This window comes from Tyto alba, unplaced genomic scaffold, assembly GCF_018691265.1.
Source record: "Tyto alba isolate M040663 unplaced genomic scaffold, T.alba_DEE_v4.0 Super-Scaffold_6, whole genome shotgun sequence".
Lineage (NCBI taxonomy): Eukaryota > Metazoa > Chordata > Aves > Strigiformes > Tytonidae > Tyto > Tyto alba.
Genome location: NW_024881327.1, coordinates 9,917,279 through 9,938,623, shown reverse-complemented (window position 1 = coordinate 9,938,623; position 21,345 = coordinate 9,917,279). Strand labels below are relative to the sequence as shown.

The 21,345-nt window shown below is 42.7% G+C and overlaps 1 protein-coding gene across 4 annotated transcripts; it reads left to right on the top strand.

The window, feature by feature from the left end:
- Positions 1–54: 54 nt before the first annotated feature.
- Positions 55–11,987, top strand: ERI1 (exoribonuclease 1). 4 transcript variants are annotated; one of them, XM_033007214.2, is made up of 7 exons: positions 55–199; positions 2,316–2,491; positions 4,894–5,104; positions 6,411–6,494; positions 7,147–7,256; positions 9,524–9,638; positions 11,581–11,987. In XM_033007214.2, exons 1-7 carry the CDS (start codon positions 143–145, stop codon positions 11,821–11,823), a joined length of 996 nt encoding a protein of 331 aa, XP_032863105.2. In that variant the 5' UTR covers positions 55–142; the 3' UTR covers positions 11,824–11,987. The 4 variants fall into 4 exon arrangements, with proteins under 4 accessions (XP_032863105.2, XP_032863108.2, XP_032863106.2 ...); XM_033007217.2 differs by lacking the exon at positions 55–199 and adding an exon at positions 1,425–1,542; XM_033007216.2 differs by lacking the exon at positions 55–199 and adding an exon at positions 1,812–1,943.
- The last annotated feature ends 9,358 nt before the right edge of the window (positions 11,988–21,345 follow it).

The window sequence follows — 21,345 nt, the reverse complement described above, 5'->3', positions numbered from 1 at the left end:
CTCCTTGGGTCTTGCCTCTGGAAGGGTCTGTGCCGGATTGTGGAACTGGGGTTTTCTGAATCCAGGAGCCAGAACTTTAGGAGCACTGTTAGCAAATGAATTGTGAAATCATCAAGACATTTGGCATTGAGTGAATCTGAGCATGGAGCCCCTTGTTTGGATTAGTATCTGTGAGCCATTGCCCACTCTGGCACAGCAGGTGATTTTTTCCCTACTGCGTTTAAGGTGTTTTGTGGGGGTGTGAGGCTACCTCTGTGGTTCTCACTGGTACCACATTGTTTGCTTTCTTGTAAAGCTTGGTTCCCTGTGAACCCTGCTCGAGTGCCACATTATTCAGAGGCAAGAGCAGTAACACAGATGGCCCTCTGCTTGACAACATGGGTGTTAGTGGCAGCACCAGGGAGGGTGAGCTAAAAGTAAGGAGTGATTCCCCTCCCACACAGCCCCCAGCAGCTGTGTGTGACCCCACTTCAATCACCACTCTTAACCTGGAGGGGAAGACCAGACAGACCTCCATGGCAACCCCACCGAACACAGCGATGCTATGCAGCAGGTCCAGGGGAAGGGATGGCAGCATCTGCGACAAGATGCTGGCATGCTGGACCGAGACAGGAGGCAAGACTGAGGGCGGGCAGCTGGGCCCCGGCCACAGCAGGGCAGATGAGAAGGTGCTGGGCTATTTAGGGGCTGCCAGATGTGGAGGCGTTGGGGTGGTTGCATCCGTCACGTGGGTGCCACACGTGCCTCGGCCTCCATCGCTGAGGGACAGAAAGGAAATCTCTCGGGATGTGCCCGGACCGTGCTCCAGGGCTGTGGGAAGCACCAGCGAAAAAGTAACTGACCCGTGATGGACGGAGAGGCCTCCTCCCTTTGCCTCCTGGCTAAGAAGACCCAGAAAACAAGTGTCTCATGCCATCCACCTCACCCCACTTGCTGACTGCGGATTAAGGGTTACAGGGAAGAGCATGTAAGGCAGCTTCCCCGGGCTGGGAGGGGATGGGGGCCAACCCGATCACCTGGCAGCCCACACCCCACGGGCGACCCAGGTGCGTGTTTAGGACACCCTGCGCAAAGTCAGTCTCGGGAGGAGAGGAACGTGGAAGCACCAGTAAGATGTCAGTCCGGTGCGTTTTGGCCAGAGCTTCCAGAAAGCTGCTGTGACCCCAAACCCGGGAAGCTGCTCGGCAAAACCTGAGGAGGAGCGTGAAGGGAGGGGTGCTGCCGCAGCGGCGCGGGGCCGAGGGCCGGCGGGACGGGCAGGGGGTGAGGCAGGCCGGTCACGCGTGGCATAGGCCCACGACGATGTTTTATCCCAACGGGGGAAGGTGGGCGCCGGGGCCGAGCAAAGACTCGGGTCCCGGTCGGGAGGCGGCGGCGGGCGGGGCCGCCCCACCCCAACCGCCCAGGGGCCGGCCCCGCGCTGTCCCCGCCCCGCGGCGGGCCGCCGCCGCCGCCGCCGCCGCCGCCATGGAAGAACAGAAGGAGAACCGCCCGCAGGCTGCCCACAACGAGGCGCCGGCCGCCCTGGCCGCTTGCCCGCCGGTGAGTGCGGCGGGGGAGCGGGGCCGGGGCCGGGGCCGGCCGCCATAGGCATATTGCCGGTGCCCCCGGCCCGCCGGAGCCCCCCGCGCATGCGCAGCGGCTGCTCGGAGGCGCGCTGATGGCGGCCCCGCCGCCTTCCCGCCTCAGGCCGGGCCCCGGCCCCGGCCCCGGCCCCGGCCCCTCCGCGGCGCTCGGGCGGGGCGGCGGGGCCCGGCGCCGCTTTATCGAGGGGGCCCCTCCGTCTGCGCCCGAGGCCAAGGAGGCCCTGGCGGCGGTGGCGGCGGCGGCGGGCCCGGAGGAGGCCGGCCCCGGCCTGTGCTCACCCCACAAGGGCTGCGAGTAGCTGTTTAGAGTCGGCGTGCCTGCAGTTTTTCCTCATAATTTACCGTTTTACTTATTTTGTACGTACTGGACATCTGTCCGTGTGCCTCGGGCAGTACAGATTCGCGTTAAGGTGTGGAGAGGAATCTGGTGCTTGTCAAGGTTTTCCCAGCTCATACCAGACAGCTAACTTTTTCTTTTGAAATTAGGACACGCATTCAGGTTTTGTCTCTTAGAGCTGCTGTTTGCCATGACTTCAGGCGCATGTATTGTTATTCCTTTACGTCTGTTGATGTTTAGCAAAATGGATTTTCTTACCCATCAATAAGCTAGTTTGCTCAGTTTGATGATGAGTGTGACAGTGTGGTGCTTTACTACATTTTGGTGCCAAAGCAATGTGTAAATTTGAATGCTCTAGCTTGTTGTGACCTTCGGATTTCTTTTTCTTTTAGGGTAGGCAGCATTGTAGGATCACTGATCGAGGAACTAATGGGAAAAACTCAACTGCCAGTTCGAATGACTTCAGTGATCCAGTTTACAAAGAAATTGCCATAACCAATGGTTATATCAACAGAATGACCAAAGATGAGCTCAGAAGTAAGCTTGCAGAGTTCAAGCTTGAAACCAGGTTAGGCTGATTTGTAAACCTCGCGATTTATCTTTGAGAGCAGTAGTGCCATAAGGGATGACTATTTAAAAGTTTAGAAACACACCACAAAGTGAAACTCAGACATGCTACCAAACACCAGTTGTTTTACATGCAGTCTTGATGTGGCTTTTGTTGTAGGATTAGAGCATGTGATACTGCTTAATGTGTCACCAGAAATGTGTGCTGCCATCTCAACTGGTAACACACAGAATATGTAACTGCAGGTTACTTCTCAACATGTTTTTGGTCAAGAGGGGGAAGATAGGTCTGCAGAAATGCAAGGGTTCTCAGGTGGTGTTGCAGACGTTCAGTGTATAGAAACTTAAGAATGTATATATTTTTATTTACCCAGTACAGATCTGATATTGGCTAGAATGTCTGTGGTGACAGTGCTCAGAATTTATTCAACACAGAGGACAGGTACTTTTAGATGGAGAGTTTGCTAATCTGAATAGATGAGATAGACTAATGTGAATAGGTGAATGTACTATAAACTGGATTTGCAGTCATTGAGGAAGAGGAGGAAGAAAGGGCTAGATTTATAAAAGAGTGGTTCCTGCTCTATCAGTAATGACCTGTAAGACCTTTTGATATTTCTGTGGTCAGAGAAATTTGAAACGTTGAGAAGAAGGTCAGCTGGGCAAAACAAAGCATATTGTCTTCATTCGCAACAGTTATGAACAAATAGGGGGGAGGGGGGAGTTATCAAAGTGAGAAGCTGATGCTCTGGAGGAAGAAAGAAGTTGAAAGGTGAGATGGAGTCTGAAAGTAGAAGTCTGGCTTTTTAGAGAAGGCAACTGTCACGGTGAGGAAGTTCAGAGAAAAAAGAAATGGAAGGAACAGAGATTCATTTTAAAAGAATAAAAGGAAAAAGGAAAAAAAAAATGGTGTGGGTGGGAAGTGCAGCCTGCCACCTCCACCCCATCCATCTGCAGATGTTCTGTCTGCATGGTTTTTTTTAATTTTAATTCCTCTTTTGGTTAAATAAATTTGGCTCCTCAGTTTTATCGTTACCTGATAATTTTTTTAGTAAAACAGCTTAGATTTGTACACCTATTCAGCAGTTATTCTGATTTAAAAACAAAAAGCAGAATTCAAATAGTAAATTATGTGTTTATGGTTTTCTCCTAGGTTATTAACTTTCTATTTGTGTTTTTTATTCAGTTGTAAATGCAGAAAGTTTTAAACTTTTAGCTAAGCTAGGCTTTTGTCAATATATTCAATTACGTTCCTCAGAATATGTCTTACACGTAAACAAACAGTGCATCACCTCTAATGTAGTGAATTGAGCAGATTGCCACACCATCCTTTCCCTTGGGTTTACTCTGATAGAAGATCATCTCCTCTTTCAACTTCTTTTATAAGTTTCATGAAGGAAAAGGTAATTTTTCCCTCCATCAGTCGCCATACCGTTTCAACTTTGAATGAACTGGTCACTGAATTCAACTAGATTAATAAGCCAGAGTGGAAGAAGAGTTGTCTGTATTTGCAGAAGAGGCTGGCGGTGTCAAATGCAGGTTTAGTAGTCTGATTCCACTTTTTCCTTGTGGATCAGTGGGCTGCTCTTCTAATAATGCCAGTTGCCACAAGTAGCTATCACGACTTCTGTGACTTCATTTGCAATGTGTAATTTTAAAAATAACTTCCTTCGAAGAGTAAATTATCCTTGTTTATTTAGCTCTGGTTTGGTACGTGGCAGTTCTGGCAACTGCACTTGCATATTAGAATGTTTGTATTAAAAAGACACAGTAAGTAACTTTAATAATTTTCCACTGTGATTTTATGTGTTAGCCACAAACCTGAAAAGCAGGATCTTGACCAGGAAGGTTTTCTTATAACTGAAATCTTGAATACTTGAATTGAATTACTCAAGCTCAATTTTAAATTTAAATTGAGGCAAATTTAAAATGTGGGAGTTTTAGCTGGATTCTGCATTATATGTGCTGCTGATACAGAAATACCGTGGGCATCTGTGTCTTCAGGCAGAGGGCACAGGGAAATGGGGGTGAAGCAGCACTGCTTCAGGGGCCAGAGATCATCTAGGAGTAATCTACAAAGACTTGGGCTTTGCAAAGGCTTTGGCTACTACGTTTTGCTGAGCTGGAGGTGACTGCAGCCTGTCTCTGGGCTGTTCTTCCCAGTCTGTCCCCAAATACTGATACTATCTAGATGTGTTAATTGTCAGGAGGTATTGCTGCCTCTGCATTATCCCAACTAATGGAGCGTTAACTGTATGACAGAGTTGAATTCAGACTTCTTAAATGCTGGTGTTCCAAATGAGGTTAATAGATTATGAACTTTTCAAATGTTAAATACAGCTTCAGTTCTACATTGGTGAAATAATTAAATGAGAGTGTGATCTTTGTCATTTATCTCTTTAGAGGAGTGAAAGATGTGCTGAAAAAGAGACTGAAAAATTATTATAAGAAACAGAAGCTGATGCAGAAGGAACCCATTAATGGAGAAAGCTACTATGACTACATCTGTGTTGTTGATTTTGAAGCAACATGTGAAGAAGGAAACCCACCTGAATTCATACATGAAATAATTGAGTTTCCAGTTGTCTTACTGAACACGCATACCCTGGAAATAGTAAGTGATCTAATTACTGTGTTGGTATGCTGTTCTTTGATGTAACTTATTTGCTTCAGAAAGTCTAGATTATTTTTTAGGTAGATGTTGAACTTCATTAAAAATATTACTGTTTTTTTGTAAAGACCTATCCTCTGTGCCTCTTACATACAAACAAAACTTTCTTTTTGTTCTTAAAGCATCTGGAATAGATCATATTCCTGTTTGTTGACTCTCTCTACTGATATAAGGCACTTCCAGTTTCTCAGTTCTCTCTGTCCCACCCCTGCTTCCTTCCCTTCTTTAAGATCCACAAAGCTATTTCTAGGACTTAAGAGAATTGTCATGAGCAAGAATTAGCAAATTCTGTGGTACTGCATGGAGCAATCTAGAAGAGACTAATGCAGAGGCCTAGAAAGTGGGGTTGAGTGAACTCTGCTTCTTGGTGGGCTGGACTGTTTCCACAGTGTACTCGACAGACTGACAGCTGTGTAACCTGATTTTAAACATATTTAGTAGGCATTTGGCAGCCTCAAGTACTCTCTTCTCGTACAGCTTTCTTTTATGAAAAATTACGTGCTGTCTAACTGAAACCAAGTGACTCAGTGAAACAAAGGAAGTGCACGCTCCTATGACTAGTGGTTCATTTATCAAGAACTTCTAAGAGGAGGAGGACTTCCAGTAATCACTGTGATGCTACATTAGAGTTTATATATGACTAACTGCAGAGAGAGGGTTGTACAGATTACCAAGATTGTTTTATAACCTTTAGAGTAGTAGTAAACTGGGTTTTCGTGTAGCAGCAGGGGTTTGGGGCTTTCTTTTTCCCATTAAATTTGCATATAGTCTTTACTCTTGTACTGTTCAGTTTCCCAGAGCAAGGTCATTGTGTTTATTTCTGGCTGTATGCCTTGCACGCAGCCTCTGACATGTGTGGCTGGTTGTCTTCCTTGAATTACAGGTGAGCTTTTAGAGATACCACCTAAAAACCATCAGGCTTTGCTCATGCCTCTCACTTTTTTCCCTTACTCATGCTTTCCTTTTCCCAAATCTCCTTTATTGCAGTCTGTCCTTCCCCCCTCTTACCTACACATCCTTGCTCTTTGGTGCCTGTTGGCTGAGAGGAGGGATGTGTTCTGGTTGGAAAGCCATCCATCCATCCTGTTGGAATCTCCTGATGGCCAGTCAGTATGCTCATATTGGCTGGGGAGGTACACACTCCTTTTTGCCTTAGGACAAGTAGCTGTTACTGCCTTTCAGCTGTGGGTAAACCAGAGAAACTGCTGCATAGTGTGCTGCTGCTTAGTGTTTGCTTCTCTTATTGCAGGAGGATACCTTTCAGCAATATGTGAAGCCAGAAGTTAATCCCAAACTTTCAAATTTCTGCATCAGTCTGACAGGAATCACCCAGGTAGTTGGCACTTTTGTTTCTTCGGGAAAAAATAAAAAAGAAAGAGATGTGTTGTTGATGTTTTCAGACTGGTAATACTTCATGGTAATATTTCTGTTAGGTTTATTCTCTTAATCCTTGTTTTCCCCCCCGCAATTATCACAGAATTGATTTCACTACGTTGGTCATTTAGCAGTTTGTAAGGGGCTGTAGGGAAAAGCATTCACTTTGTAATCCATGTGTAGAAGCTTAATCTTTAGCAGAGGAAAGCACCTTTTGAATTGCATCAGTTCCTCTTCAAAGATTTTTGTTGGAAAGGGTTTAGAGTCTTACAATGGCAGTGGCTTGTGATCAAGTGACTTGAGCAGGAGCCTGGGAAACAAGCTTGAAGGTTTTAATCTAAGTTAAACAGCTGACTAACCTTGTTATCTTCATAGATGCCATTTGGAGGTTGGCTTTTTTAGTGGTGCTTTTGTGGTGTTGTGGGGTTTTTTTCAGTTTAGAAAAATCTGTCTAAATGCCTGCTTATTTTAATGTGCAGTCTAAAGATTTTTGTGAATCCAACTTAATGAGTAATTTAGTGAGTGCCTATATACTTATATAATTCTTACACTTCATGCTGGGTTTTTTTCTGAAAAAATGTTCCTCACTTTTGTGTTTTTGCTTCTCTTAGGACATTGTTGATAAAGCTGATACATTTCCTCAAGTTCTGCAGAATGTCATAGAGTGGATGAGGCAGCGAGAACTGGGAACAAAGTATAGCTATTCCATGTTGACAGATGGGTATGTCCTTATGTAACCTTCAGCACAATCTAAAACTGCAAAACAGTGTTTAATCTTTTTGAGACTGTTGTTAAAGGTGGATCGTGACACTGCTGTTTTGCCATTTTATTATAATTTTAGTTTTCAGGGAAAATTAGAAAAGTTGAACTACGCAATTTGAAATGCAGCTTAAATCCGTTAGATGGCACTGTTTCTTTCCTAGTGTTCTGTATGCAACTAAATGAGGTTGAACAGACTTTTTATCTTTTTTGTTGTTGTAATTCTCTGTTCACATCTAGTTTTTGTATAACACATAATACCTGAAAATAACACTGCAATTTCAGTTCTAAACAACAGCCATGCTCTCCTCAATTGGAGGTTTCAGAGGTGTGTGGTGGTTGTGTTGTATCCTACATGTGTTAGTGTTACTGTTAATACATCCTGCATATTTCTCCAGAAAGCAATAACAGATTATGCTGGTGATAGAGCAAGGAGGAACGGCTAGCACAGAAATCTCTCTGTTTTGGCTTAGAGGACTGTGGCTCTGGCGGGTCCCAGCTCTGACAAGCTGTGTGTGAGGGATTGACTAGGCCTTGAACTGCCACCTGACCTTGCTCTCACAAGGTTTGTGTGGAAAATCATATCCCCTGATGGCTGCAAACTGAACAGATCTTGAGATCTAGATGTGTCTGTGGTGCAACATTCATTGTTCTTGTCATCTTAGCTTTGTTATACGATGAAAGATACTTTTTGAGCTTTACCTTACATAGCACTGGCCAGAAAATTTTTCTGTAGGTGATGTTTGCTTTTTAGCTGTGAAACATTGCTATTCTGTTAACATGTCTACTTTCCTCCCTCTCTTGGAATGAGGGATTTAAGTAGCACAGGGAGTTTTTAATATTATCTGTGTTGAGTTGTGATGCATTGTCACGTTGCTATGCTTGTTGTGTGGCTTGAGTAAGTCTTCTGCTGTGCTGGATTAAAAAGGCAGTCCTCTGCTGCTCTGTTACAGTGACTGTGTCAAACCAAAGGGAGATGAACCCCAAAACAAAACTGGAGTTTATGAAAAAAGAGCGTGAGGGATCTTAGTACAACTTCCTAACAATTCTGTCAAGTAAAACACAGATAAATATTCTAGTCTATAATATGAGTGGTTTGAAAATAATGTATCATAGGAGATGAATGGATACAGAACAAAACATTTTTTAATTATTCCCAATTTACCAAGTGGGAAATTTTTTTTTGGCCGTGAGACTTTTTTTCTCAAAATTTCTGAAGACTTGGGCAATAACTATAAATCACAGGTCTTTTTTGGTCAAGAACTTGTATCATTGAAATGTGGGTGTGTCCACTGTGAGCAGTGAAGCCATTTAAAAGCTGTCACACAAGACTTGAGGTGTGTGGTTTAGATCTGTGTGCACCTTAAAAATAAGGAGTTAAAATAATGTCATTCCAACTTTAATTTAAGGAACTGTGGTAAATACTGCTATTTTGACTAATTATTGACCTATCCCTAGGTTTCTACCTTTGGAAGCAACAATTAATTAAAAAAAGAAAATGCTAAAGCAAAACTGGTGCAAGACTAGTTACATTACTGGGCCTACAATGTGTCTAGAATTCCCTTCCAGGGGAATCCCCTCAGTGACATTCCTCAAGAAAAATAGGTGCAGTTAAATCTGTCATATAGGTGAGATTGTGCAGACAACTGCAAGAGATTGGGGGGGGAGTGGGGGGGGGGGGAATGAAAAAAGCTTTATTTTAGCTTGCAGCTCACAAACTTGTTGGTGTGGTTCCCTTCAGGAAGGTGGACTAGAAGTACTTAGCGTTTTAGTTTCATCTTCTTTACATGAAGGTCTGGTTCTCCTAAAACTAAGTGCAGTCCTGTTTCAATAACCTACATTGAGATGCATGCATAGCCAAGTAATCAGGAAAATTTAAGGTGCCACTTGTTTCCCCAGTAGCTGTGTGTCTTGTTTATTGGCAGTTTTTGGAGTAGATGTGGTAGGGGGAGAAGTTGGCATGCTGTTTTTCGTTTTAACCATCCTGGACCTGAAATCATCCTAGTGAAAATCTTACATCATTATTTGTTTTTCTCATGATTAATACATTCATATTAAAAAAATCTTTACCATCTTTACAGCAATAGAGCTTTTCCTAAACTGTTTTCCTTCTGCTGACCACCAAAGAAAATACAGCTGTTTGTGCCACAGTTGTACAGTTTGTAGAACACAGGGCATCTGAATTATATGTTACTAATGTTTTTCTCTTTTCTTTTTTGACTTTTTAAGATCTTGGGATATGAGTAAGTTTTTGAACACCCAGTGCCGTATTAGCCGTATCAAATACCCTTCTTTTGCCAAAAAGTGGATCAATATTCGCAAATCATATGGGAACTTCTATAAGGTTTGTACAAATTGTTGCTTCTTTTGCAGAAAAATTTGGTCTAAAAGTCTAGAATGTCATCTTGTGTTTTTCATCTTTACTTGTGTAGTATAAAATTACAGTACTTAAACTAGTTGCCTGGGGCCTGATTTTCAAAAGTGCTTCGTGCCCAGATCTCACTTCACTAATTGCAGACCGTATAATCTACTGCATTTTGATTTTAATCTTGTTTTTAAGAATCAGGAGATGCTCCATGAAGGATTGTCTAAAAATGTCATACTGGTACTCTTAGATCAAGTGTGTCTTGAAGTAGTTCAGACTCTGCATTGATTTTTTTTCAATTATTTTTTTTCCTGTTTTCATGTAATACACTACAAAACTAATTTGCACTGATAGCCTCAGATATCTCCACTTTTGACAATGTAATGGGGACAGAGAAAGATTAGAACAAATCTACAGTGGGGGTCAAATTGTCAATAAAAAAGTAATACCAAGTTCAGTGCTGGACCTTATTGCTGCTTTCTTTCACTGTCAAATTATCATAAAACAGGTTATCGGAGGTTCTAGCGAATTCCTCGTCAGTCTACACTAAATCATTTATTTGAATGTGATTTCGGCCTAGCTGATGATCTTCTCTTGGAGGACTTTTCCATACTAAATGTAACCTCTGGAAAAAAAAGGAGTTAACATTTAATAAGAGAAGACCTTTACTTTGTGCTGGGCAAATATTACAGGGTTACTCCATTTCTCCCTCTATCATTGTGCCTTCTCCACATGGCCTTTTCTGTTGGAAACATGCTGGAGAATACACAAGTCTAGTTAGTCCTATCAGCTTTAACCTAGACATACATTCTTTTTCCTTCTCTGTTGAGCAGTTAGTGCTTCTTCATCAAAGGCAATGAAGATTGTAACTGAGAAGGAATCCGTTTCTTTTTGTGTGGTGGTTTGTTGTTTTTTTTTTTTTTCTAACAAATGTAAATAGTTGTAGCATTTATAGTCATTCAGTGCTTCTGTTTAGCTATTCTGTGCTACTGTTGAATGTGTTGTTAAGTAATAGCAATAGATAAAATTAATGGCAAAAATTATAACTTTCCTGTGGAATATTCCACAACCTGCAGTATGTCTGCCCTGCCCCGTTTGTGGGTGGTATTACTAGAGTTGCATATTGCTGGGTTTTGGCAGCTGTGTTGTCATTGTGCCTAGCTGTTAAATCCAGTAGTACGGTGCAATATCCTGGAACTTATGTCCCATGTTTCCCCACCCGAACCACCACCACCATGAGAGCAAACTAAAGTTTTTCTTTAAAAGTTGCCCTTTTGTTTTTGCTTGACCGTTCCAAAGAACACGTGTATGTTTAGTAGTTAATCAGGAGAGGACTTGCGGCTTTTGCTGGTGTAGCACTTTGCCTGGGTCAGTCAGTGAAGCTTCCGTGTCTGTTCATGCTGCTGGTCATCCATGTAAGCATGGGCTGCTGTAGGTGTTGCTGATCTGTTCTCTGGTGTTTGGAGGCATTCAGAAACTTGATGTCAGTAAGAATCAGGAGCCTGGTGCTTCTTTAATTGCTTAGCATTTAAAAGGAAAAACCAAAACTGATTTCTTCTGCAATGCCACTTTGTGTGGTAATTCCATTTTTTTTTATAAGGCTTGTTAAACCTTGCTAGACCATGGCTTCCACCGTTGCCAGCACTGGCATACCTTGGGCTGGTGCGGGTGGGAGGCTCTTGACATTATCCTGAGTCTAGACAAGCTCCTCTTGACTGTGTCTCCTCAGTAAAAATGACAGTGTCTGTCTCACCAAAGTGCTTTGAAGTTAAATTGTTAGGGATCTGACAAAAGGCAAGACGAAAGTGGTATGTGACTTAAGTAGACTTAAAAATCTGCATATGTTTCTACTGCATTGTGTTAGATTAAAAAGACTTGGTACAGAACATAATTCTTGACTGTGGTTCACTTTCTCCATCAGGTCCCTAGGAACCAGACCAAGCTGACAATCATGCTTGAAAAGCTGGGCATGAATTATGATGGGAGACCTCACAGTGGACTTGATGACTCTAAAAACATTGCAAGGATAGCTATAAGGATGCTACAGGATGGCTGTGAACTGCGGGTGAATGAAAGGATGCATGCTGGACAGCTTATGACAGTCTCCTCCTCAGCCCCCTTAGAGGGAGCACCAGCTCCACAGATGCCACGCTATAGAAACTAGTATTTGGGGGGTTCTGCCTTAGGAACTGCTCTCGGATACCTGCTAAAGACTCTTAAGAGCTTATTAAACAGCCACCTCTGCCAGCCTGTCTGCAATACAGAATCTGAAAGCACCTTAACTAATAATCTCTGTTGAAATAAAGAGGAGTGTGGAAGCACTTTGAAGCCTGGATTACAGCGGGGTTTTTTTATATACTGATGACTTTTTCTGTCGTTGTTTGCAACTTTTCCAGCAGTAAGGTTGACATGCAGAATCCAGACAAAGTGTTAAGCTTTTAAGAACATGTAATTTAAACACATGCAAAGATTGATTGGGTCTGTGTGCTGCTGTTCCACCCCAGCCTGTGGGTAGTATTTATTCACTATGCTGTACTCTAATGATACCTAGCATCTGATTATTCATTGCACACAAATAAGACATTGCTGGAAGAACTGAAATAGAGAGTGGTTGGGCTGGCCTTTCTTGATAAGGCACTCTTCTGAGGGTTCCTGCTGGTAATTATTGGGGTTTTTTTAACAAAGTCTAGGAGAAATGGGAGCATGTTCATCAATTCTAAAGCAGTAGAGAAGTACTGTGTTGTTTGGGTTTTTGTTTTGTTTTGTTTTTTCTTTAAGGGATATATTTGCTTCTACATCACATAGAAGAGCTGTGTATTGAATAAAAATTCCATTAATGCAGTATGATAGTACTTTTTTTAACCTGTATTTGAAAAGAGAAGGTTCTCCCGGTTTTCACGTTGAGGATCATGTCTCCTATTCCTGCTGCACTCATAACTACACTTCATTTAATGTTGCGTTTGGACACCGTCAGCCATTTGGACTTAAAAATGAGTGAAGTAAAAATAAGCGCAAAACATGCCAGATTGTGACAGTTTTGTGCTATGTGGTTATTATGTAAAACAAAACAAGAAGCTTCCAGTTCATAGTTAAGACATGCTCAGCTATTTTTGGTACCTTCACGTACCTCTGCCACCATGAGGCTATGCCTTTATCTCAAAATCTAACATTGGAAGGTTAATATAATTGTATTAGTAAAGGCCACATCTAATTATTAACAACTTCTGCTTTCTTCCTAGGCCCCAGATAAGATGATATTCAAAAGAGACCAAAGTGTTCATTTGCTTTGTCAGCATGGGCTGTTATGAAGTGCAACATTAATGTGAACAGCTTTGCATTAGAATGGCTTGTTCTGAAAAGCAGAATGATATATTTTGGTTGCTCTTAGTAAAAAAAGAAAAAAAAGTTAGTTTGATATCCCTGTATTGTAATTTATTTATTCTTTCTGCCACTTACATTCAGGAAACAAAATAACCAAGTCATAATAAAGGTTTGTTGAGAACATTCACTGAGTAATCAAACTCCTCCCAGCTCCCCTTGCTCTTCTGACTGCTAAATCGGATCAATAGAAATGTTGGAACTTTATTTTAAACTCGTGTAAGAGAGAGAAGTATTGGTCAGTTCTCAGTTGCTTCATATGTAGGAAGGAAGCAGTTTTCTTCCCAGAGTTACAGGTTTGGACAGGCACACCTGCTTTAGAATGATGTTCATTTTTTTCTGAAAGTAAATACTTGTACAACTTGTAGAGTTTTGAACTTTACAGTTTCTTTCTGTAGCAGTTTTTGATGTGTTTTCAGGAGGGTAAAATCCAAATCTCTGATACACTTGCTCTGAAAATACCATTTATTTGTCAGCCCATATTTGTACAACTGTTAATTATATATTTGCTTTTTCACTATAGCAACCATGGCATCCTCTTTTCTGAAGAACCATTGTCATTTACTTTTTTTCTCTCTGAGTTACTGTGGTGCAGGTTTCTATGATAAAATTGAGTCTAACTCAGCAGATCTCCCCTTGGGATGCTGGCAGTATCATAGACTTTCAGTAATCTTTTATTTACAGATCTCTAACCAGGCTCACAGTCCAACGAAAAACTTTATTTGTTACAGATTATACTACAGGATTCATAAGTGAAGAGCTGTTGTCATTTTACATCATTTATTTTAAGTACAGAGTTGTTTATTTTTGTTAAATAACCACAAAAACATATTTTGAGATAGAGGTTAAATAATTGCTTTCTGTTTACTGCTTGAGTAGTTGGGTTTTTTTAATCAGTGTGTTGCAGAAATCAGTAGAATCATTTCAGATAATACTTTATCTAAGTTGTATTAATGTCAAACTTATCTGTAGCTATTTTCACAGAAGGTTTGATTCTGTGATTTTGAGATTAAGTGAATTTTATTAGTGTTTGTTGGTTTACTTGGAATGTAAACAAACTTATTTTAATAAGTTGGTATTTATTAGCATGTCAGGTACTGAATGTATTCTATAAAGCATGAGGTGACTTCAGCAGTCTTGGGGGTCTTGGTCTCAGCATGGCTCATGATTAGTCTTGTCTGGTGGAGTAGCAACATTGCCACCTCATGAACGGGACTAGTTCACAACACTCGGTAAAGGGCCAAGGTTTCCTGGATGCTTTCATACCAAAGGCGAAGTAGGCATTTGAGGAAAAGAAATACGTGGTATGGTGATTTTATTAGTGGTGCTTGTGTTCAGCCAAGTAGTGTTTTTTCAGGTTGATGCCGTTTGTGCATCCAGAGGAGTTTGCTGATTTGTTAGGAGTCATCCCAAACTGGAAAAATTTATTGACAACTATGTAAGAAACAATCTCCTTTTTATGCAGGGGGAAAAAAAAAAAAAAAAAAAAAACAAACATAAAACAACATGCAGATATCCTGCTGATACAGTGAGAGGCCTTGCTTTGTTGTTGTCGTTTTTTTTATTTCACATTTCAGCAGCTGTACTTGAGCAATTCTACTGCTACTGCAGACAGCCTTTGTAAAACACTAGTGAACTTCTTTAAAGGAGTTGCACACAAATTTCAACATGAGCACTTTCAAGTAGATTTCTTAATACGTATTTATGTGAGATGGATTCACAGAATCTTGGGGTTGTGTTAGAGAGGAAAAAAAAGGTTTCTTGGGCAGGTTAAAGAGCAATAAGCTCTCTGTCTCAATGAGCAAATGTTACTAGCTGTATGGGGAAAAGGAGGTCACAAGAGTTGTAGCCTCCCATCAACCTCCTAGTGAGGTATGGCTACAGGGGCAAGTCTCAGCAGGTCAGTTGTCCACAGAAACTGCTCCTGTCTGTGCTTGTCTTGTAATTTAATAATTTAGTTTAACAACATAGTTGTTTCCATATTTTGTTGTCAATTAACATTGCAATGAGGAGGGGGCTGTGCCCAGCAGTGGAAATAAGTAAAAAAAAAAAAAAAAAAAAACCAAAAACCTCAATTCACCTTGAGTAGAGGTTCTCGTGGCCTTGGAGAGCTCTTGGTGCTTCACTGGAGGCCTTCACTGCTCTTTGGTGACCTTGCAGAAGCAGTGTTTTTTCACCACAGCCTCACTGAAGGACAACTCCTTTCTCTCACCCTATAGTTCCCAAGGCTGTTTAAGTCCTCCCTTTCCCTTGAACTTTTGCCTCCCCTGGATAGAAATTTGTGCTAGGTAAGATCTTTGTATGTTATTTTTAATCTGAGAAAAAAAAAAAAAAATAAAAAATAAAAAAAAAAAAACAGGCTCTTTGAAAATAAGTTGGAAGTCTTACTGTGGCGTACAGGTATCGAGAGACCCAGTTGCTGACTGGGGGCTTTTGAAACAGACTAAATGTATAGAACATCCTTCTGCTGCAACCAAGACCCTTCTAGCCTCCTCTCAAGGACTTCGTATTTGACATCCCCATGGGTAACAGTGGCAGCTCTGCTAATGGTGATGTGTGAAGTAGCACGGTGGTGGTCAGTCCACGCTTCTCTACCTTGGCTGTTCAGCTACGCCACAGCTCGATACGCAGGGAGCAGGCTAACACTTTGTTTTAGCAGACCTTTCAGCTCGTCCTGTGGAGAACAGGGGGCTGATCTGCAAGTATGGGTGCAGGCAAGGCTTTGGAGGATGAGAAGTTGCTCTTCTCTTGGGTTCCTCCTAGTCTGGTCTTTGCACATTCACAGCCTCCACCACTGACTGGCTTTTGCCCTCATTAAATGGGAGGACTTTGTGTTGTGGGAGAAAAGGCTGAAGTAGCTTCAGGGGTGTGCTCCTTTAATTTAAGGAGCATGACTGCTTTGCACTAAGCGGCCTCGCATGGAGGAAAGGCTTTTTTAAACAAATGATAAGAGCCTTGGACACCTCTTTATGGCAGAGGTGACCTCTGGGTGTGTTCTGATTAGGGATGTGATTGCATGGCTCAGGCAGCTGTCCTCCATGGCCACGCAGTTCAGGGGTGCCCCGTGGGTAGTACCATGCCCTGCTCCTGCAATCTTAACTCAGTGTGGTCATGATTGCACATGCTAATTGTAAACCTTGTGATGATGCTTGCAGATATGCAGTGGGGTTCTTTGCCTACTTTCCTGGCTAAGTTATTACTAATTGTGGTTTTTTTTTCTCTTTGAAGTAAATGGTAGTAATGATCTTGTACTTGCGGGTGATTCTGACCTCCTTTGTTTATGTTCCCTGTTTCAGCGATGTTGATTTTTAAAAAGCACACGTAGCCAAATGGACTTCTGTGAGCCAGAGATGTCCCAATAAGCAGGAATTGCCTCATCGTGCTTGTGTTCAGCTTTGGGGTGGTGTGCAGGTCCTGGGCTGCAGGCTGGCCGTGAAGCATGACACACCTTCCCAGACAGCTCCATGCTCAGCAAACACCAGGCTTGGGCATCGCTTGTGTTTACTTAGGACTGCAAACAGTGTGATTTGGAGGTCTCTTGTGTTCCTTTATTTCATAATAATTCATAGTTTGAATTGATAAGTAGTTGAATAGTTAGGCTCTGAGCAGCATGACATCGCTTTATATGTAGAGGCAGATGTAGCAGCCAGCAGTGTGAGACTCAAAGTGTCTCTCTTTCTTGCTTGAAAATACTTGAATGTTTGCAATTAATCTCCATTCGTGCAGATATGGACTAAGATGGTAGAGACCTAAAAAGAAGATGTGGCATGTTACTTGCTGATCTAGGCAGGGTAGGCCAGGTGTCTGCTTATACTTATCTGTATAATCTGAGTGTTTAATACAGTTGATGAACTTTGGAACAAGCTTTTTGGGATGGCTAAGATTGGCTGTATTTAAGCACAATCGGGGGGGATCGCATGGTCATATATTGCTGTCTTCCACAAAGAGAGGGAAGACAGAGCCAGTCCCCCAACCTCGTATTAGCAATAGCTCTGCTCCAAATGGGAGGCTGGACAAGAGACCTCCCCACCTCCTTTCCAAACAGCACTTCCCTGGTTCTGTGAAAACCAGTCAAGGGGAAAACCAAGGTGTACATTAGCTGGTAATCTTAATCTGCTGCTGGGATCACTTGATTAACTGGAAGTTTTCCATCCGGTTTTGGCCACAGACCGGGCCTTTAGACCAGTTTCACTCCTCAGAGAACTCTGTTTCTCGTTACTGGTAGACAGCTGTTCTTTCCTACCAGCACGGTGTCTTGCAATGTATTAGTTTGGAAAGTTAAACCACGTCCTGCTGAGAGTAATATCCATGGAGCAGGTCACCACACTTGGCAGTCTTCAGTAAACGGGCAGCACTGTAGATAAGGGGCATTTATTTGAACTGAGAAGCCTGGGTGGGGCATGGCTGAAAAAGAAATCTGGCATCCTTACCCCGTGTCAGAGGAAATTGCTGTGGTGCTGCAAAGCCCGTCTGTTGCTGTGTTGTAGACCTTTGGGAGCTGTTTCCTTCAGCTGTGGTGGTGCTTTGTTTCCCCCTGTTAATCTGCGGAGCCACATGGGCATGTTTCTTCTTCAGGCCCTTCTCAAACATGTCAAATGTGCTGGGTTTGGGGCTGGCTTCTCTGGAATTTATTGACCTGCTCCATGTTCTTGCTTGTTTTGCTTACATGAAATAGTCCTCCCCTGACCCTGCTTGTACTGATTTTTTAACAATCCATGTCTGGAAGCAGCTGTACTCTATGCTGTAATCTTGTCTGCATTGCTAGCCTAACTGTTACGAACAGGTCTTACAGAAACCTTATCAGATCAGGGACTGCTGCCTCATTAGGAGCTTGTATAGCGCAGTGTTGTGGTTCCTTAATGCTGTAGCCATTTAATAGACAGTATGGAGGACAGTTTAGGTAAATGGAGAATGTCTTGGCTTCCGTCACAAGTCATGGTAGAAGCTTGTGGCAAATTCTCATGGTTTAATGGTTCTTTCATTCACGCATGGTATCATGCACATCTCCTCTGGGGCTGCTGCCACCATGAGAGATTAAAAATCATGGTACGGGCAGGGTCATTTTGAAACTGAATGCCAGTTAAATTAGATACGTGATGGATATTTGTTTCTACAATAGAGCTGTGCTGGTAAGCGTAGCATCATGTGGAGGAGGTAGAGTGATGCTTCACTAGATTGAGTAAGCCCGTTCAAATGCTTTTGACTTTTCTGACAGATTGTCATTAGTCTTCAAGCATGGAAAACTTGTGTTGGCCTTGACAAAGGAAAATAATGTTTTTAAACTTATAAAAATCTTCTAAAAGTTTGTATTCGAGAGAGTGAAAGATGAAGAGATCTACATATGGTTTCAGGAGGACTGGGAATTTGGAAGCACTTTAGAAGAAAAATGGTGCTCAGAAAGTATCTTTGTGCTGTCAAGTACAGGAGCATGTGAAAAACAGAATGGATTTTGTTCAGAGCAAGACATTCTTGCGATGGTTGTGTTGCATTTAGTGTTGTGTAGGTGTTTAACACTTTGGAGTGTGGCACCGCAGAGCTCTGGAGGACCTTGATCAACCTTGCTGGCTGTTTTTATGGAGCAATCCCAGCAGTGGTGCAGCATTTAGCACAGAGCAGGAGATGGTGGCAGCTCCATAGAGGAAGTCAATTGTATTATAAAAACTGTGCCTCAACATACCAGCAGGAAGTCTCTCTTCTATAGTTTAGACTGGGAGATGGTGATGTACTTAAGTGTTGGATCAAGGCTTCCAAAATGAATGATCCTCAGACAACGCTCTTTCACTATGGAAACAGAATCACTGTAACAGCCTATGATTTAGCTCCCTTTCAGGCAGAAAATAGAAATGCCTTCTTCCTGTCCTCCAGCCAAGAGACCTGCCCACCTTGGTGGATACTGATTGACATTGACATGGGAATTCTTTGGTTGTTTAATGGCATGATTTGGCAGAGAGTGAATGAACTCCTCTGTGCTTGGCTAATTCCGTTTGTGTGTGAAACACTTCTGAAGAGGTCACAGTAGATGGGTCATACAGGGTGAAACTCTGCCTTGATCCAAGGTAGTCATGCTCAAGGCTGTTGAACTTCTTTCCTAAGCCACAGACCTAATTCGTATCCCTTCTGATAGCTGTGGTAGTGAGCAAAATACTCTGTAGAGGAAACATCAGCTTTTGTGTCTGAGAGGTGAAGAACATAGAACTTGGCTGTGGGCCACTTGGGGATATAGTAAGCTTGCCCGACTATGTTCATACCATATATGAAAGGGCTTCACAGCTTAACATCTGAGCTGGTGGCTGCAGCCACCTGGCCATTGCTGTGGGGAGCTTTCCATCTGTTCCTCCTCTTCTTTTCCACCATCTGCATAATCTTTGAAGAAAATTGCACAAAATCTCCTCAAGCACATCTTGCAGCTCAGCCAATTCCTCATGCTCTAGAGTCCTTTGTACATAGTTGTCTCTCTTTTAGAATAGAAATGTCTTGAAAGTGTCTTTTCCCTCCCCCCCCCCCCCCAATCTTTGAGTTATGAAGCATATGTAGAATGGACTGACCTGTCTTCATGTACTCCAGATGACCTCTGTTTCTCCATCAACACCAACTGTGTTTCAACATGGCAAACAATTACTGCTCTGTTCATTTGCGGGTTTTTTTGACAGGATTAAGTGTCTGTAAGGTACCTTGAAGTACAACTGACTGCTTTCTGTCCCCCTTTTGCTTTTCTGTTCGTTTTCTACTCTGACCTGCACCAGCTGTGCTATGCCTGTCTGGGCTAAGGGCTTCCCTTTTCTTTTTCCCTTTCTCCCTCTTGTTTTCTTTTCCCTGTGCTGTGGTCCTGACCATGGCATCTTATCATAGTTCAGCAGCCCCTCAATGTCAAGAATATAACCCCCCAAATTATGTGCAGGGGGGCTGAGCCTACACTTGCTTTAAGGAGATGGGCAGGTATAGTAAGTTTTATATACTGACTCTGGTTTACAGCAAAGTTAATAGCACTGTTCCAAAGAGGATGAAATTTGGGCATAGAATTAAATTGCTGTTAAAGTTTATACGATGAGTAAGGATAATGCTAGAAATGGGAATCAGATGCCTTGTCTCCTCAGCTGCTGTCTCCCCAAAACCCTCTACTGTTTCTTTTCAGTAGACAACATCTTAATCTGGGTTGCCACTAGAGGAAGAGGCAGTGCAAACACTATTGTGATCTTGGCTGAGCATTTCCTGGAGACAGGCCCTTGCCTTGCCTGAGGGAATTCCACTCAAGCTGCTGGTCTCCAAAGCAGCTAGCTCTGCATCTCATCTCTGGACATGCAGGATGTATCTTCTGCAAATGCTTTCTCCAGCAATGGGACATGGCAGTCTGCCTGCCCTGGCTCTAGCGCTGAGACTTGCAAGAGCTCTGAGTGCATGCAGTCACTTGGACTGACAGCATAAAACCCTGTAGACTATGTTTGTGAGAACTGCAAAGGAACATCAACAACTGCTCTTCAGCTCTTTCATGCTACCAGGAGTTCTTGAGATTTGTAATAGACACATTGATACGAACAGAGAAGTCGGGGGAGTGTCCAGAAGCACCAGAGGGAAGGTGTAGGAGAGCCTTTAGGTGTAGGAGAATGACAGGTGCTGATGGCCCCTGTTTTAGCAGGTCATCAAAATTACAGCACACTGCAGCTCCGTAGAATACCTAGATGGGATGGACAAGGGGCAGCCTAAACCAAGACAAGACAAACCTGAAATCTTAAGGCATAAAAATACACTGTTTGGATGATAAAAGAATGGGGTTGGACCACTTAGTTGTTGAGACGAGACAAAAGACAGTGAGTATATTGTAATGATTCACAAAGATAGGACAAGATGATCCTAATCACAGATCAGACTCCTACAGGTGCAGAGAGCACATCCAAAACATTTCTATGGTCACCAGAGAGTTCAGGAGGGTAGGGGAAAATAGCTGGCATCTTTTTTCTTCCATCTTGTTGCAAGTAGTCCTGGAAAGAATGTGGACTGGACTGACCATGTGGAAACATATCATACTACTTGCGATTGTATGTATGTGAGTATGCATGAGAGTAATCAGTCTGGGTTTTTTTAAGCAAAATCACTTGCTATAGTCTCATGTTTAACTTTGCTACAGTCGTTGCTGCAGTGTGACTGCAAGAAGAGAGATCCATCAGTGCACAGGCAGTGCAGGAATGCAAAGTGTTCATTGTTGGTCCAGTGTCTTAGGGGGCAAGTCACCTTTTCAAGTCACCTTCTCCAGCTGTCTTTCTCCAGCTGCACACTCTCACTTATGGCTTGATTTTGCTGCTTTAAAAGCAAG

Excerpts from the sequence above, each read along its gene's own strand:
- ERI1 (XM_033007217.2), top strand. The coding sequence starts at position 1,468 with ATGGAAGAACAGAAGGAGAACCGCCCGCAGGCTGCCCACAACGAGGCG. Across the intron at positions 7,257-9,523 it reads TATTCCATGTTGACAGATGG|ATCTTGGGATATGAGTAAGT; the intron begins GTATGTCCTTAT and ends TGACTTTTTAAG. Across the intron at positions 9,639-11,580 it reads CATATGGGAACTTCTATAAG|GTCCCTAGGAACCAGACCAA; the intron begins GTTTGTACAAAT and ends TTTCTCCATCAG.